This window comes from Vigna angularis, chromosome 7 (assembly GCF_016808095.1).
Source record: "Vigna angularis cultivar LongXiaoDou No.4 chromosome 7, ASM1680809v1, whole genome shotgun sequence".
Classification (NCBI taxonomy): domain Eukaryota; kingdom Viridiplantae; phylum Streptophyta; class Magnoliopsida; order Fabales; family Fabaceae; genus Vigna; species Vigna angularis.
In genome coordinates this window covers 27,607,873-27,621,890 of record NC_068976.1, presented here as the reverse complement: position 1 = coordinate 27,621,890, position 14,018 = coordinate 27,607,873, and the positions used below count along the sequence as shown (strand labels likewise).

General features: G+C 27.2%; 2 protein-coding genes across 2 annotated transcripts; both read right to left on the bottom strand.

The window, feature by feature from the left end:
• Positions 1-529: 529 nt before the first annotated feature.
• LOC108336630 (uncharacterized) lies at positions 530-1,462 on the bottom strand. The gene has a single exon (XM_017573102.1). It carries the CDS (start codon positions 1,460-1,462, stop codon positions 530-532), a length of 933 nt encoding a protein of 310 aa, XP_017428591.1.
• Positions 1,463-11,678: 10,216 nt separating this feature from the next.
• LOC128197873 (protein FAR1-RELATED SEQUENCE 11-like) lies at positions 11,679-14,018 on the bottom strand. The gene is made up of 5 exons (XM_052880714.1): positions 13,170-14,018; positions 12,764-13,034; positions 12,624-12,709; positions 11,942-12,500; positions 11,679-11,830 (listed from the first exon to the last, which is right to left on the bottom strand). Exons 1-5 carry the CDS (start codon positions 14,016-14,018, stop codon positions 11,679-11,681), a joined length of 1,917 nt encoding a protein of 638 aa, XP_052736674.1.

Here is a 14,018-nt window from a genome sequence, read left to right as displayed (position 1 = left end):
TAATAAGTAAAAGCAATATCATACCCATATAAATCAATAAATAGAAGATTATGTTATATTTATGTTTTTAAAGTATATAAATATTAAATAACTACTTTTTGTTTATCCAACAAAAACCATTTACACTAACAATCTCATGTCATATTTCAAAACTTTAGAATTTGATATACGAAATTCATATATTTAAGCTAACATTATATATCAGAGATAAAAAAAATCTTACATTTCAATTTAAGCAATTAAATCAAATGAGTTGAAACCATTAGAATGAAATCAACATTTGAAATTAATTGTATTCATTTCTTTATTAAAATAATAAGCAACTACAAAAAGTAAAAGATAGTGAAAAACTTTATGTTTAATTAAAATTTGATGCATAAACTAACAAATAAATGAAGGTGAAATATATAATTCTATTTTTTTTAGAATTGAAAGTATGAAACTCGACAAAACATTTTAAGACATCAATTCGAACTAATATTGAATAAAAATGTATATTTAGAAGAGAAGAAACAAAAATGCCATAAATTTAAGCAAAATATTCATGTTCTATCACTGGTTGTGTTCGAGTCCCAAATGCAAATGGTACTTTGATGTCACCAATAAAAGTCATATCCAAAATTTCATTGTTTTCAACTTCACGATCCAATTCTTGTACCCTTGATGATCCCTTTTTGTGTATTATCACTCCAACAACCAATAGTCCCAAAATAATCACCACCAACAAAATCCCACTAATCAACAACACAATCTTCATATTTTTATTATTCTTCTCACCAAATTGAACTTTCCTACAACCAAAAGGTCCTGGTGATGGGGCATTTGTCTCCACAACTATGGAGAAATGTCCTTGCTGCATTGTTGAACACACATTCCCAGGTAATAGGATGTCAAAGTGAACAGAACCTTGCAAACCAAAACGCACACACCTGGCCAATGCTCCAATTGGTACTGGTTTCATATCAAGGAAATGAACTAAAACTGACCTATCAACAATCTTTATATTCAATTCAGGTAAAGTTGAAGCAGACAAATTATCACCACTGTAGGCTAAGAGACCCAAAACAGGAGTCAAATATGAATAACCAGGTAAAGGGTAAAATGTATGAGACCAGTTTCCCAAGTTCTGGTACACCAACACAAGCCTTTCCACATAAGGTTTCTCAATAACCCCAATTGGGATCTTAAACTCTTTGTAGTTGAGCACACCCCTAGTCCTCAAACTATCACTCCTAAGCCTCATTGCTGAAACTTTTATCCCTGTTAGGTTGGTGGGGACACGAGCATCATAAGACACCCCAGTTCTTGGATTGAAAAGATTCTTAAAGGCCAAATCTTGAAGATGAACATCTAATAAACGAGGTGAGAGTTGAGCACTTGAAAGTGATAAATAAAGGAGAAATATCAAGAAGAATAACACAAACAAATTATTAGTTTTGACTTTCCTCAAGATCTTATTCATTTTATCAAATGAACACTTGTACAAAGTCAATGGATTAGTTCGTTGACAATGGAGAAGGGTTTAAGATCAAATGTTCAAAATTATTGTGAAATAAGTTTGGTGTTTAAAATTTAAAGGAAACAAGTTTAAAGAAAAAAGATTAATCTTTGATTAGGATTTCTCTTTGTTAGCTGAACATTTGGGAAGAGAAATAGAGAGAGAGGGGGGAAGAGAAAGTAGAAGAATGGAAGGTAAGGTGTTGGAGAAGTATCAATATTTAGGAGGCCATGTGGGTATGAGTTTATGAGAGTAATAGTCACTCTAATACATGGCTACAGTTTACTTTTTATAAGGATAAAATATGTTTTTTTTCTCTGTATTAATAAATATTTGAAGTTCAGTTTCTTTTAAAAAATTATTTTAAATTCTTTAAAAAAAGGTTGTTAGTTTTGGTCTTTAAAAATGCTTTTCATTTTTTAACCGTTATGTAAAACTAATTTACCTTTTAATAAAGCGCTATTTAAATCACAGAGAGAATTAAAAAAAATACTAGGTTTCAAAGTTAGAGAAACTAAAAAAGTAAATACATTAAGAAAGATTAAAAATATATTAATATTCGATCTTTTTTATAGCTTGGTAATATGATATTATATTACTTTTCTTTGCATTTCTGAATATATTTAAGTATTTGAAAAAGATTGTGTGAGTAATTTCTCGTGTATTAGTCTAAGAACTTTGTTGTTAACAATGTATTTACCCGATAAAAAAATTATTGTTTTGTATAAAAGATGAATGGTTAGCATAAAAATTGTTTCAGTAAAAGATCACTCTTTATATCATTAGCGAGGATAAATTTAATAAAATAGATTAATTTAAAATTTGGATTTCATTTTGAAACTACAGTTAGTATTTCATAATATCTCAAATACAATTACAAATAAAATACTATATATATATATATATATTAAATATTTGTAAGTATTCTAAAAAGACAAGTATTAAATAATTTATACATATTTTGGTAATATCTTAATGAAATTTTAATATAAAAGTATATTAATAATAAAATCAATTAATATTAAATAAATAATGTTTTAATGCTTTTCCTAAACTTGTTTTCGCCAATGTCTTAAAAACATGTATCTGCATTTGTTGAAAAACGATGATATGGACAAGAAAGTAAAACACTTAATTGAAGTTAAAGAGTGATAAATAAAAATCAATGAGAGAACAACTAATTATTATAATAAAAAGGGAATGATCTGAGCAGGCCTATCATCTCTATTTTTGGGTGTATAGAATTGTTTAAATAAATACTAAACTCATATGATAAATGCTCTTTAATAATTTTCTATTTCTATTTTCTTAATTAATATCTTTAAAATATCAGTTAACATTTATCTTTTCTTAATGAATGATTACCATTTATAACCTTAAATATGCTTAAAAAAAGTATTTCATGAAAGGGATATTAAAAGCAACTGCATTTACAGAGAAAAATAATTATAAAGCACAAATTCGATGTCTCATATTTATACGCACTTGATAAAAAAGACATGTTTAATTAAATTTTAGACATTCAATTGCTTTAATACTTTACCTTATTAATATTTTCTAAAGCTTAACAACCTAAAGTGTTTCTTATATGGATGTTTGACCCTGCATGTCTAACATGTCATCATACACCTCTAACTATTCCACTTCTAACCTTTATAAATGTTTTCTAATTTTTTCTCTTTCTTTTTAAAATTCTTTTAGTACGGATTTCAAAATCTGATTCATAAACTTTTTTAAATTTTATTTTAAATTTTAAATTTAATAACAATCTAATTTAATTTAAATTTTTAATATCATTTAATATACATTTATATCTTAATAATTATTTAGTATACCTTTTTAAAAATGTTATTAAATACACATTTATTTAAATATACATTTATTTAATATACATTTAATATCTTAAAATATATATTAAATAATTATTAAGATATAAATGTATATTAAATAATAAAATTTTAAATTAGATTAGATTATTATTAAATTTTAAATATAAAAAAATTATAAATCAAATTTTGAAATCGTAGTAATTTTAAGAAAAAAGAAAAAGAAATTAAAAAACATTTATGAAGGTTAAAAGTGAAATAGTTGAAAGTGCATGGTGAGATGTTAGAGATAAAGAAGTCCAATGAGCTTCAAAAATTAAACCCTAATTGAAGAGGAAAAGATAACTATTGTTTGGGCTTCCATGATTACTTCCTGCACCTCCTATTTCATACTACTCAATCTTGCATATCCTAAAACTGTAACGAGGGAACTTATAGCGTAAGCATAAAACAGATTTCTTCAATGTCCTTGGATCTGCCATATCTATTGTTTCAAAAATTTGTTAAAAGTATTAGATTTTATGTTTTCATAAACAAAATTTTGCAATTTGGTTTAAATTATTTTAGAAATATTATTTAACAAGGATCAATTTTATTACGAAGTATTTTTAAATGATTGACTCGAAAGTCTTTTTATCATTACATTATTGTAAAGGAGGGGTGCAAAACGAAAAATAGAAGTACAAAAAAAAATGTTAAAACCCATTTGTTCGAAGCATTGTATTAAAAGATGAAGGGCAAACAAAGACATAATTTTCTTAAAATTAGAAAGGATGGAACACGAAGATAAATGTAATGAACTATCTTAAAACTAGTCTCCAAGATACTATAGAACACTGAATTATATTACTCCCATAATCACAAACTTTTTTCAAATCTAATAATTAATACTGGGTATTCATGAAAACTATTAAATTTTAAAAAGATGAATGATTAAGATAAAGAGTAACTCTTATAATTAATTTAAGATAAATTTAATTCACCATCTCTCTTTCTCCATTATTGTATTTGTCATATCTCATTCATATAGATTAAATTTGACATAATATATAATTTTAAAATATATTGAAATATAAATGATTTCTTTATTATTACTTAATTTTGTTAAAAAATGGAATAAATGTTCATAATGTTAAAAAAAATTAAATTCTACAATTGGACAATAAATTCATTTTATATAAAAATTGTTGATATACTTAGTCAATAATTCAACATATATAATCCATGACCAAGTTAAAATAATCAACTTTTTAAGTCTGTATGTAAGTTTATCCTTCATATTTTAAAAATAATTTATTTCATTACCATTTATATTAATCGATGTTGTACGAAAGTTTACATTTAAACATTAAATAATTAATCCTAATATATATTATGTTAACAATATATTACATTTATTATATTTTTTATTTGTAAATATATTTTTGTAGGAAAATTATGTAATTGCATAATAATGATGGGGATATCATTAATTTTTTCCATTTTTTCATGGAGTTAGAAGTTTCGAAACTAAATAAAAGAATTCATTACTGAAAAGACGTATTCGGCAAGTGTATTAATTGTTGAAAGTAATACATGCATTAAAAAAACAATCAAGTGCATAATGATTTTGTATTGTTTGTGTTGTTGAGTGAAAGTTCATTTAAATTTAAGTAGAAATAAAATTATTTTATTAGAGAGATAAATTTTTGCATTTGAAAGTAATATTTTTTTTACAATAGATTTTTTGTAAGTAAGGTGAGTTGAACTCGTAACTTAAACAAATATTTTATCTTTCAAATGCTAGTTTGAGTTGAACCATCAACCTCTCTTATTATCTCTTTCAACTTTTATTACTATTACTACTAAATCAATTTTATAACTCAATTTGAAAATAATAATGATACGATGTTTTTTACATTAAGAGTTTTGAAAAGACTCCGACCTTCAAATTTCACAATTTTTTTTTTGTTATTTTGTTTTTGTTTCAAGTGTCTTAGATTAGTTGATATTGTCGGAGTTGAATGCAATGAATATTGTTTTATGTAATTTCTTATATATCTTAATTATGTAGTTTGGTGTATATCTTAATGTATGTTTCTGTTCACAACTCACATTCCTCCTTAATGATTCAAGTTTATAAGTTTATCATCCATGTCTTGTTAAGTTTATGCAATGAAAATATTCCTAAATTTGAACTATTGAGATATTTCATATTAAACATAATTAATAATGTCAGTATGAGTTTATATGCTATATATGAAAATCTTAAATATCTTACGTTTTATTGTTTGACAATAATACTTATACTTGATAATAAACAAGACAAATTTGATGTCTTCATTATATTTATCTAGTTTAATTATAATAAACAATACATATTTTATGTATTCAATATATTTATCTAGTGTGTAAAATATAAAAAATACTTGAAATGATACTTAATCATGATTGAAGTATCCAAGACAAGTGTGCAACCATGATATTTATCTAGTGTACAAGTCTTCCTTTCAATATATAAGTCAAGATTAAAATACTAAAGACAATACGATACCATGTTAGAATTTGTTCATAAAAAAGAAGACAAACTCTACAAAAATAGACAATTTTTTAAATGTGTCATACATGACACAACAATAGTACAGAAAAACGTGAAATGTACAATTTTAAAAAAAAAAGTATTAGATGGTCATGTCATCTACAAATGACCATATTTTCTAAGTCTTCAAAAGTTTATCTTCATGACATGAAATGTGTCTTTATAGCCAAGAAGAATGAAATTTGATAAAACCACATTAGAACAAACTTCTTTCAAGAAGTGTTAGATGTATACAAGAAAAAAAATAAGAAGAATATCAAAATAAAGTATCTCTAGCTTATGTTTCATTAAGACACTAAACTATAAAAACATGAGTATATATAAAAAATCAATTAGACAACCTTCATGTGGCTCCTCTAATCAACAAACATCAATAGCAAGATTACTCGAGCCAAGTATAATAGACACAAAATAAATATAGTGTTATCCTATGCACATATTTAGGATGTTGTAATTTCTAAATTTCTATAGTTGACCCACAACGATTATCGAATGAAAATATTAATACAAATACTAATTATAAATGTACGGAAATTCTTTCTAAAATTTCCAATGACATATAATTATTCACAAAGAAAAATAAATATGTTTCAACCACCAAATACAACAACTAAAGGACGTTAGAAGAAAACCACGGCCGATAACAAAAAAAAAGTTGACAAACAATGACTTCAAAAAGCATGCATTATCAAGGATCATTTTGGACATTTATAAAACGAAGACACAACAATATAAGAACATTAGCAAGAATAAAACGAAGAAAAGTATTGAAAAACATCATACACATTACACATGTGAAGTGATAAAGTGCTAAAAATTTGAAGTGCAAGAATAGTATTTTGTCTCCTAGAAAAACAAGAAAGTATAACTTTAGTATAATATAAATTAAAATTGTATCTGTTTAATTTTAGTGTGTTATAATTTTATTTTTTTAATTTTAATTGAAATCGTGTTAGTTTTTGAGAGATAATTTATTAAGTTAATATGAAATTAATATGATTTTTTTTATAATAAAGTCATGCAAAACTAATACATCTTATTTATTTTTGTATTTGTTTTTAAATTTGTACCATTCCAATAATTTTGAAAAAAATATTATTGTAGTGTTTTGTCCAAAAATCTATTCAGAGTTAAAATTAGTGTCACAGTTATATATATATATAGATCCAACATTTTTTTTATTTCTATTTAACTGAATCACTAGATTAAAAAAATCTACAAAGTATTAATCTTATTTTGCCATACCAATTTAAGAATTCAGTTATGAGAAAAACATGAAATTCTGAAAGTAGTAAAAGAAGGAAGGTAAGCTTCTTTTATCTTAACCTTTTGAGCTTGTTTATGAACTTGTGATTTTCTTATACTCAACTTCACCTGGTGCGATTCTTTTCTTTCCTACTGTAGCTCTGTGTTGAACATAATTGAATATCGAATAGGGATTATGAATAACCACAGCAGCCTCCATGCTTGAAAAATGCTTCATCATAAAGGGTAATTGACCATTCAACCATATTTTCTTCTCTGTTATCAATTTCCAACCCCACATCATTAACTCACACCACCCACTGCAACTCAACACTGCCCTTTCATTTCACGACAACTCGTGCATCTTCAAATACTATACCTATATTATTAAGATTGTGTCTACACTACTTTTTCCTTTCTCTGCAACATTTCCAAATCCCATGCTCTATTGCAACCTCAAACCCCCCGACAAAACAACCTAACCTAACACTACCATTTCACAACAAATCCTCCCATGCCTCATCCTTCCAATGCAGTAAGACAACGTCTTCTTTTATTCTTTCCACAAACTATTTATAATCTTTTCTCAATTTTTTTTTCATCATACAATCTTATGGACTATTTTTAGTATCATTTTTTGTAGCCACTGAGTCCAGAGTATTATTCTCTTTGTCTGTCTCACCATGACTCTGGTTGTATATACTTCTTTCCATAGATTGAAATCAACAATGAAATAAAATAATCTCTTTTGTTAATAATTATATTTATCGAAAAACAAGACGAATTACAAGAAAATAATAAATATTTTAATAAAAATCGTAGTAGTTATTTTTTTTTCTTAAAAGACTAAAATTATAATAATTGCGAATATTGAATTATTACACACATTTCAAGGAAGTATTGGTGAATGTGTATATACTTATATCACTCTATCTATTTTTGATGGGCGAAGAGTATGAACAAATATCTAAATTGATTTATGAAAGATAAGTGCTTAAATGAGAGAGGTTTTTTTATTGAAATTTTAATCTATTTGCATTCACTTATTTTAGGTATATATATAATATATAATAAACATTTTTTATATTTAATATAGAAAACCTATATACAAACATATTTTTCAAAAACTTATTTAAATAAGATTTTTAATTGGGACCTGCTAATGAAAGTGGTGGCAATTAGTTGTTGGAAATTGGTCACCTCTTTGGTAGACAAGTCAACACGTCTGAAGCAGTAGCAGCAAGCAAGCCCTAACTAAATTCGGTGTTCGATTATAATCGATACGCCTAAAAAAAACCCTAATTTTTTAGTATATAATTCATCTTCACATAACATATGAATGAATCCAATTAATCAGTTTTAATTTTACAATAGATAGTGTGTAAAAATGAAATTACTTTTTTTAATGTTTTATCCGTTTAATTTAATATTTTTTGTTTTTCCAAATTGAAAGTAAAAAATAAAATATTAAATTAAACTGATAAAAGTATTTATCCTATATATTAAATAAAAGAATCTGCCTTCGAGTAATTAGTCAATTACTATTTTTAGTTCTTACAAAGACGATAAATTCTATCATATTATACCTTAAATGGAATACAATTTAAAAAAATAAAATAATAAATTGATAAAAATTAAGAAATGAACGTATGATTATACACATATATACAATATATATATATATATATATATATATATATATATATATATATATATATATATATATATATATATATATATATATATATATATATATATATATATATATATATATATATATATATATATATATATATATATATATATATATATATGGTTTGCTAACGCGTGTACGCCTGTTTTTCAGTTGGTACATTTTAGCAATGTATACGCCTGTATAACTGCAAGTGTTTCTGATTTTTTTCAATTGGAGTTACAGTAGGATGACAGAGAAAATGTTGGAGTAAGAAAGATGAAAGAGAAAGGGTTGAGAAGAATGAGAAAGGTGACTAAAGGTTTGAGAGTTTTTTTTTTTTTAGTTTTGAGAATAAAAATTATTAAAATATCCTTAACCTTAAAACTTTGAATCTATGATATATAAAGATATTTTTATCTACTAAAACCCGGTACATATTGCTAAAATGTACCAACTGAAAAACAGGTATACGTACGTTAGCAAACCCATATATATATATATATATATATATATATATATATATATATATATATATATATATATATATATATATATATATATATATATATATATATATATATATATAGGGGTTTGCTAACGCGCGTACGCCTGTTTTTCAGTTGGTACGTTTTAGCAATGTGTACCGGGTTTTAGTAGACAAAATTACCCTAATATATCATGGATTTTAAGTTTTAAGGTTAAGGGTATTTTAATAATTTTCATTCTCAAAACTAAAAAAAAAAAAAGGAAACCCCCAAACCCTTACTCACCTCCTTCATTCCTCTCAACCCTTTCTCTTTCATCTTTCTCACTCCAACATTTTCTCTGTCATCCTATGGTAGCCCCAACTGAAAAAATCAGAAACACTTACCTAACCCTAATCCACCTTCCTCACTTATTCAATATGTTTCTCTCTCATCTCCATACTCTCTGTCATCTCCATACAACAACCCACGATACCGCAATTTGTTGCTCTTACTCTGTTCGTTCATTTGTTTTCCTTCTTATTATTATTAAATTTCATTTTTAAATTTTAGAATTGCTCTTCTGTTCGTTCATTTATTTTCCTTCTTATTATTATTAAATTTCATTTTTAAGTTTTAGAATTGCTCATGCTCTATTTGTTCATTTGTTTTCCACTTTAATAACAAAATAATTGATGATGTTGATGTTGATTTTTGATTGGAGGACTATGTTATATATTTTCCCTTCTTATTATTATTAAATTTTATTTTTAAATTAAGTCACGGTAGGGATGACAGAAAAAAGGTTGGAGTGAGAGAGATGATAAGAAAGGATTGATAAGAATGAGAGATGTGAGTAAGGGTCTCTGTTTTTTTTTTCAAATCATAGAAATTTCCATGCATCATTTGCACGTCTACACTACATTTCATTATATTTTTATCACAGTATACATTGAGTCTATTTATTGATGTGTATACATGACTTTTTTTTAGTGATAATTACTAAAATTAAAAAAAAAATTATTCCCTTGCTTGAAGTCTCTTTCCTTGAGTTATGTCAGTATATCTGCATTGGATCTGAATCTTCTGGTATATGCATGCCCGAAGATTGAAGCTTTGGAGCTTGTGAATCCTGAGATTGCAATGTCTGATGCATAGGTGACGGTTGAATTGAGTAGTTCAACACTGAAGAAGGTGTATGTAGAATCAATCAGTTTGGACAAGTTTATATTGGAGGCTGACGGGCTTGAGACCTTGCACTTGAAAGATTGTGCACTTGAGTTCTTTGAACTCGTTGGCAAAGGGTCCTTGAAGCATTTTAAGATTGATGATGTTAGTGTTATACATCTTGATATTGGCAACACAGTTGAGGATTTGAGACAGTGCATATCGGCAACTTCACAATTATATGGCCAAATTTTTACCAGATGATTTCGAGATCATCAAATCTAATGGAGTTGTTTCTGAGGCAAAGTCTCATGAAGAATGCCAGATGTTAGCCAGTTTCACCACAGCAGGGGTTGGACATGATGAGGAGATACATTTTAAGTATGAATAGGATTTTTGTTAAATAACTTCATATAGCTCATGCTTTCTATTAAGTCTAATTATGTAGGCATATTTGCAGGTAACTTGTTCAATTCAAAAGTTTATACTCAACTTTTAACTTGTTTGAAATCTTCTGAAATTTAGGTGACTGACCAACAAAGACAGTTCATGATAAACATTCAAAACTTGGATCACTCCTTGGTACACAAAATGGCCATGAACTAATTTTGAAATTTTACACTTTCATTTCTTTTATGGGAATTTTGATCTTATAATTAAGACCGTAAAAGTAAAACATGAAGTCATTAAATAAGTAAAACACTCTTTTTTCTGTAACACTGTGCTAGAATTGAGGTACTACAAAAAAAAATTTATGTATTTGTTGTTTTTTAACATTAGACTTATTTACATGAACATCTATATAAACACTTTTTTTAAGGAGAAGAAAATAAGAAAAATAAAATAAAATAAGTTTCTCTAAGAACTAAAACTAGTTTATAATAAGTTATAAATGGTTATTATTATTAAATGTTATGTAATAACGTAAAATAAAAAAAAAGGTATAGTCATTTTTGTGTTAGTAAATAATGAGAAAAATGAATGTCGTTTTTGGTATTTCATTTTTAGGAAATTTATGCGTTTTGTTTTGTCTCCATTTTCACCGTCTTGAAAAATATAGTGCAGTGTAATAAAGTTCTACTGAAAAAAGCAGTGCAACAATCACATAATATAACCAATATCACAAGTTTAATTAAGAGGAAAATATAACCAATACATGTCACTCTCAATCAATCACCTACATATTACAAATTAATGAAACTTTAGAATACAACAGAATCATGCATTACTTATTAGGAGATGATTGAGAAGCTAATAATGAATCTTTCTTCCTTTTAATTGGACAATTTCGTGAGTCATGATCGGTTCCACCACAATTAGGATAATGACAATGACGAGACTTCTTTGCAGCTTCAACTCCTCCTTTTGCCCTTGATCCTCTTGGTCGACCTTTTGTTTTAGAAGTGATAGGATTTTCAACATCACACTCATCAACATTTAAAACACCATGTTCTAGATCAATTGAATTTTCTTGAACATCAGGCATGCCTTTTAAATAGTGAATGACTTTCTTTAACTCTTTAGTAGCTACTTCAACTCGATCTTTGGTCTTTAAAGATTCAACCTCTAAACATTGCACGAGTGATCGAAACTCAATAGAGGAGTTATCATTATAGTTGATCATGTGTCTTGATTGTGGGATCAATGAGCTTTCTCTTCTCCATCGAGAAAGAAGATATTCTTCTGGAATGCTAAAATAGTCATTCTTCAACAACACTCGAATAGCATGTCTACATAGTATCCCAGAAAATTCAAATTGTTTACAAGAACAACGAATTGAATTTTTTTCCTTTATCCAAGTTACAGAACGACCTCCATCAAGTTTGGTATGATGCCGCACCAAGTAAGAGTCATTGTTAATCACAGTTGCTGCATATTTTGTAGATAACTCAATCTCATGTTGAAGCAACTCAAAGGCATATGGTGTGAGTATGGATGCAGCATGTTCCTCAATCGGAAAACTCGTTTTCATTAGAGGATTATGATACTTTTGACGCATTCTCGCCTCTTCTCCAACTTGATTTCTAATGTTCACAGCAACTCCAACCTTAAAAAAAGGAAATATGAAAAACTTATAAGTTGATTATAAAAAAGGAAGAGAAAAAACTTGTAGCACCAAACAATAATATATTCTTACTTGATTCACAAAGTCCACCAAACTCGTTTTAACATCCAAGAATCTTTTAATATATGAATTTATAGATTCTGAACGTCCGGTTGTCGTCATCCCAGCGAAAAAGAATTCTTTCAAATAGGCTAAGGCCCAAAATTGACGATGAGAATACAATACCTCAATGTATGTGTTATTACTTACATGAAAGCGGTCAACCATCAAATCCCATTGTTGTTCAAAATCACTTTCACATTCTAAATTATATAGCCTATAAAACTCAGTTTTGAAGTCGTCATATTTTGTACCCAAAACGAAAGAAAACCAAGTTGGCAACTTTGTCGCAATATGCCATATGCAAAAAGCATGCTTTGTATTTGGCAATTCTGTTGAAACAGCTTCTTTTAGTGCATGGTCTTGATCAGTTAGAATTGTTTGTGGATATTTTCCTTTGACAATGCGTACAAAACTCTGAAAATATAAAAAATAATAAAAATTATGAAAATACAAAAGTTAATATTTAAGAAACAAAAATAATAACAAATAATTATAACTTACCTTTAAAGCCCATGTGAAGGAAGGTATCTTCTCATCCCTTAATAGAACACAACCAAAAAAAATGGAACTTCCATGATTATCAACTCCAACCCATAGTCCAAGAGGCATATCATAACGATTAATCCGATACGTAGTATCAAAGACAACCACATCCCCAAAAGCTTCATATGCTCGCATCGAATCACCAAATACCCAAATAATATGTTCCAACTTGTTACTTTCATCCAATGTAAAATCATATTGGAAAGCATCATCTTTGTCTTTCAAATCTTTGCATAATTTGAGAACACCTGAAGCGTCGTTCTCTTTATCAATGCTACTTTGAGATTTAATAAAATTTCTAATATCTTTGTCCAGAAATGGTAGATGTCCTGCCTCTATCCCTTTCTCCGCTTCAAGCACTCTCATAATGAGACTTACCGAGCAACCAACTTTCGATAATAATAATATACGAGCTTGATCATTAATAGGGATATCACGATAAGCTGGAAGAAATCGAATTTCTTTCTCATCTAATAACGCATGATTATGAGAGTTTTCGAAACATGTAACCATCCATTTTTCCTCGAAGCCAAATGTTCTTTTAGATATCAACAATTTTGCACTACAATTACATCTGGAACTTTTTCGTTTCCTTTGGTTTTCTACTTCAGTAATTTTTCTTTGTTTAGCAACACCTGCTCGGTGACAAATAAACTTTCTTTTATATATATCTTCAATGTTATTGTTGATCCGTTTGTAACTATGTCCACGTCTAACTGAAAAAGCAGAAGTCTTTGCAAATAAACAATAAAAATTGTAAGCATCGGTGTCGCTATTAAACAATTTTCCTTTGTAAAGAGTTGAGTCATTGCCATATTCGCCTTCAACCATAGGTTTATTCCAGATCTCTTCCAT